Consider the following 4,829-nt stretch of genomic DNA (forward strand, 5'->3'; position numbering starts at 1 on the left):
TCCTGAACTGTGCGTCTGAGGATCAAAGGTAATAGGAGGAGGGGGACACTATGTGTAACGCCCTCGATGCGGCTATATCTCCCACGTGTCGAAGCACGACTTAGAGGCATAACCGCATTGAAAGCAATGTCGCAAGTGAGGTAATCTTCGCACAACCCATGTAATACATAGGGGAAAGATACATAGTTGGCTTACAATCGCCACTTCACACAATTACATGAATAAAGCATTACAACATCCAAATACAATCAAGGTCCGACTACGGAACCAAAATAAAAGAAGAACCCCAAATGCGACAAAGGTCCCCGATCGACCCCAACTGGGCTCCACTACTGATCTACTAGAACGGAACAACACAAAGGACAAGATCTCCATCGAGCTCCTCCTGAGCTTGGTTGCGTCATATGCACGGACTCATCGTCACCTGCAAGCTGGTTTTGGAAGTATCTGTGAGCCACGGGGACTCAGCAATCTCGCACCCTCGCGATCAAGACTATTTAAGATTATGGGTAAGGTAAAGGTATGAGGTGGAACTGCAGCAAGCGACTAGCATAATATGGTGGCTAACATACGCAAATGAGAGCGAGAAGAGAAAGCAAAGCACGGTCGATAAAAGTATGATCAAGAAGTGATCCTATAACAACCTACATCAAGCATAACTCCAACACCGTGTTCACTTCCCGGACTCCGCTGGAAAGAGACCATCACGGTTACACACGCGATTGATGTATTTTAATTAAGGTCAACTTCAGGTTTTCTACAACCAGACGTTAACAAATTCCCATCTGCCCATAACCGCGGGCACGGCTTTCGAAAGTTCAAATCCCTGCAGGGGTGTCCCAACTTAGCCCATTACAAGCTCTCACGGTCAACGAAGGAATAGACCTCCTCCCGAGAAATTCCGATCAGACTCGGTATCCCGGTACAACAAGACATTTCGACAGGGTAAAACTAAACCAGCAACACCGCCCGAATGTGCTGACAAATCCCGATAGGAGCTGCACATATCTCTTTCTGAGGGCACACTCAGATGAGCGCTCCATACAACTAAAACCAAACCTCGAGTTTCCCCGAGGGGGCGCTGCACAGGACTCTAGTTTGGACCAACACTCAGAGGAGCACTGGCCCGGGGGGGGTAAAATAATGATGACCCTTAGGAGCGCGACTCCCAAGGGGAAAAAGGCTAGGTGGGAAATGGTAAAACCAATGTTGGGCATTGCTGGAAGAGCTTTACTTAAGGCGAACTATCAAGGGGTTCCCATAATAGCCCAACCGCGTAAGGAACGCAAAATCCGGGAACATAACACCAATATGACGGAAACTAGGGCGACAAGAGTGGAACAAAACACCAGGCATAAGGCCGAGCCTTCCACCCTTTACCAAGTATATAGATGCATTAATTAAATAAGATATATTGTGATATCCCAACAAGTAAACATGTTCCAACAAGGAACAACATCTCCATGTTCCAACAAGAACCAACCCAAAGAAGCAACACCAGAAAGAAGCACACAACATAGTGAACAACCACCACATGAACATGGCATGATGCACAATCAAGTATGATGCATGTCCGGTTTAATGAAGCATGGCATGGCAAAAATGCACAAACAATTCTACAAATTAAGTGGAGCACAATATGCAACGAGTTGCATATTGACGGAACACCACATGACTTATTTAGTTCTCTCTCGGTTAGGTAACCAACAAGATTAAGTGTTGTTAACATGGCAAGAGGGTGAAGCAAAGTAAAACTACCTATCTAGTCAAGTTTAAATGAGGCCGGAAGCAACGAACAACAATTCCGGTAAATCCCCATATGCATCAACAATTTAATGCAACAACAATTTTAAACATCTTAAAGTTGTTAACATGATGCGGATGACATGTTTAAGTTTATGCAATATTTATGAAAATGTTGACATGATAAGATATGAGGCATTTGTCATCGCGACGGAAATGAAAGGGGTGCCACGAAAACGAATCCGAAAGTGATGCCACGACAACATATTAGTTTCCGGTAACTCGATTGAGATACCGATGCAAAGGGGAAGTGTGCGGGAGCGTGTCGTGCAAGATGGTGGGGTGATCCCGGTAACCGGGTTTCCCATGGGTCGACGGCATGGCAACCGAGGAGGAACGTGTAATGACAACTCGGACACGATTCGAACATGAGCATCTCATACAACACATGCTTTCGTCCATGGGTCATCGTCTCGGCGGTTATACCTTCCAGGTGCATTCTCGGAGCGGTTCGGGTTCGTAGAGGAAGTAGAGGAAGTAGTCGTCCACGGCGACGGTAGTGGAAGTAGTTGTTCTCGTTTCGTAGTGGAAGTAGTTGCACATCTCATAGCGGTACTTGACGATTTCGAAGACGGCGGAAGACGAACTTGGCGGTCCTCGTCGTCCTGGTACTTGGCGTCATGGTACTTGGGTCTTCGGACTTGACGGATCCGATGCCTCCGGACGTAGTGGTACACGTTCGTTTTCGGAGAGGTACTTGGCGTTCTTCGTCCCGTAGTGTAGTCAACCTTGACGTATCTGAGGGATCCGAGCATTGTGGTACTTGTCGAAATCCACATCGGATGAAGTGGAACATCTTTAAGTGGGACTTGGCGTGTCCCAAAATCTGCGGGCGTCGGCACTTGGCGAAAGAAACCATGAAGGCGTCCTTGACATCCCTGGTTGCCGGTTCTTGGCGGCCACAAGAGGGGAAAAACAAGCCCCATCGGGCAGCAAGGAGGTGGAGGTCTCGTAGGAGTTGGCCGTGAAGGGGCTGCTGAGGCAGCAGGAGAAGATGGCCGGTGGTGCAGGCCGAAAGGAGGGAGGAGGAGGCACGGGCGCTGACGAGCCTGGGGCGCCGGACCACTGTAGCGGTGGGTCGAGAGGCTAGGGAGACCCTGGAAGGGTCGAGGTCGCCGGCGGGCTGGATCGCCGTAGCGGCGCGCGGTTCCTGGTGGTGCGGAGGAGCCGTGGAGGCGATGCAGACGATGGAGACAGGGAACAGTGGGAGCAGAAGGAGCTCGCGACGACACATCGAACGGGGAGGCCCTCGAGCAGAGGAGCGGGCGACATGGAGGGGCCGCAGCAGAGCAGCGGCAGAAGGGCGCGACGACGGCGGGGTCACGGCGGCTGCGGCAAGAGAAGAAGGCGCGGGGGGGCGAGCTCGCCGGAGGGCGCAAGGAAGAGCGAGATCGGGCGCGGGGTGGAGGAGGATTGGGATGGAGCCGAGGCTTCCCCTGGTGACGCAATCGGAAGGAGGACGAGGGGGATCGAGAGAGCTGTGGCGAGCGAGTGGGGATTGGGAACGGGGTGGCGGCGCTGGAGGAGGGACCGAGGGAGAGAAGTGGGATCGGGCTAGGTTAAGAGGAGGCCAGCGGCTGGGCCTTAGGAGGGTTGGGTCAGGGAGGCCGGCCCAGTTGGAGATTGTTGAACTTATCTCCATTATTTAGAAAATAAAAAAATGGAGAGGAAGAAGAAGAGAAAAGAAAATATTTGAGGGTCCAAATATTTTCTAATTGAGCTGAAAATTAACAAGTAGCCACTTGGCAGCATAATGCCAAAGTGCCACAACTTGAAAGGGGCCATGTGGAGAAAAGATCATGGATGCAAAATAATTTAGAAATGAGAGGGATTTATAATGCAAGTTTGTTGCGGTGGCTTCCAATTAAATGGAATATTTATTATAGCTCCCTAATATTGGGAGGATATGTTATAAAGAGAAACCACCGTGTGAATTCCCTCGATTTAAATGGACCAAAAATCCATGCAATTTATTTAGTGAGATGCAAAAGACTTATGACATGATGACATGATGACATGATGCAATGCACGAATAAAAGGGCGGGCACAAATGAAACACACGGCAAAACCCGGAACACATGGGAGGCATCTGAAGCTCCGGTCTTGGGGCGTCACACTATGTTTACCCAGGGTTGGGCCCTCTTGATGGAGGTAATACCCTACTTCCTCCTTGATTGATTTTGATAAGTATTGGGGTTACAAGAGTTGATCTACCTCGATATCATAATGGCTAAACCCTAGATGTCTAGCCTGTATGGTTGTGATTGCCTCTATGGACTAAACCCTCCAGTTTATATAGGCACCAGAGGGACCTAGGGTTATACAGAGTCAGTTTACAGAGAAAGGAATCTTCACATCCGAACGCAAGGCTTGCCATCCACGCAAAGGAGAGTCCCATCCAGACACGGAGGAAAGACTTCTATCTTGTATCTTCACGACCCATCAGTCTGGCCCATGCCGCATATCCTGACCATCCGAGGACTCCTTAATCCAGGACTCCCTCAGTATCCCCAGAACTTGCCTTCAATGATAACGTAGTATCCGTTTTTTATGTCTTCGGCTTTGTAAGGCAGGTTCTCCATTATAATTCGGACTGACGATAATTCAGCTCCATATTAAATATCATGTCTTTTGCTGCCGCTGCTCCGGCTTCCATGTGTCAGACAAATGCGAATGGTTCAGGTATTTTTTACAAATAACCCATCGTTCATGCAAGGATGGAGTCTATTTAAGGGATTGGATCTCAGATGCCATCCCACACCATGCTGAAATCCTTAGAACTCGCCACAGGAAATCATCCAAACATGGCCAGCACTCCTAGCTCCTCCTCACGGCCCTACTGCCCTCAAAAAGGCGACTGGGAAAGCTGCTTTATGTCACACACCCATCTGAATGAACTTTAGAGGCAGGGATATCTCCCTCCCGTGGATCTAGTCTCCGTTCGGGCTGGGTTAAGTTCCCTTAATGGCAAAGCCCTGGCTGAAAATTTCACCAATCCTTCTAAAGAGGAGCGGGTGTGCTTTGTT

General features: G+C 49.3%; 1 protein-coding gene across 1 annotated transcript; it reads right to left on the reverse strand.

Moving 5' to 3' along the window:
- Positions 1-340: 340 nt before the first annotated feature.
- On the reverse strand, positions 341-3,604 carry LOC123058372 (serine/arginine repetitive matrix protein 1). Its single transcript, XM_044481107.1, has 2 exons — positions 2,230-3,604; positions 341-431 (listed from the first exon to the last, which is right to left on the reverse strand). The coding sequence occupies exon 1, from the start codon at positions 3,443-3,445 to the stop codon at positions 2,348-2,350; it is 1,098 nt and encodes a 365-aa protein (XP_044337042.1). The 5' UTR covers positions 3,446-3,604; the 3' UTR covers positions 341-431; positions 2,230-2,347.
- Positions 3,605-4,829: the final 1,225 nt, after the last annotated feature.

Source organism: Triticum aestivum, chromosome 3A (assembly GCF_018294505.1).
Source record: "Triticum aestivum cultivar Chinese Spring chromosome 3A, IWGSC CS RefSeq v2.1, whole genome shotgun sequence".
Lineage (NCBI taxonomy): Eukaryota > Viridiplantae > Streptophyta > Magnoliopsida > Poales > Poaceae > Triticum > Triticum aestivum.

Bases quoted from the DNA above. Each gene is read 5' to 3' on its own strand.
- LOC123058372 (XM_044481107.1), bottom strand. From the start codon at position 3,445: ATGGAGATAAGTTCAACAATCTCCAACTGGGCCGGCCTCCCTGACCCA.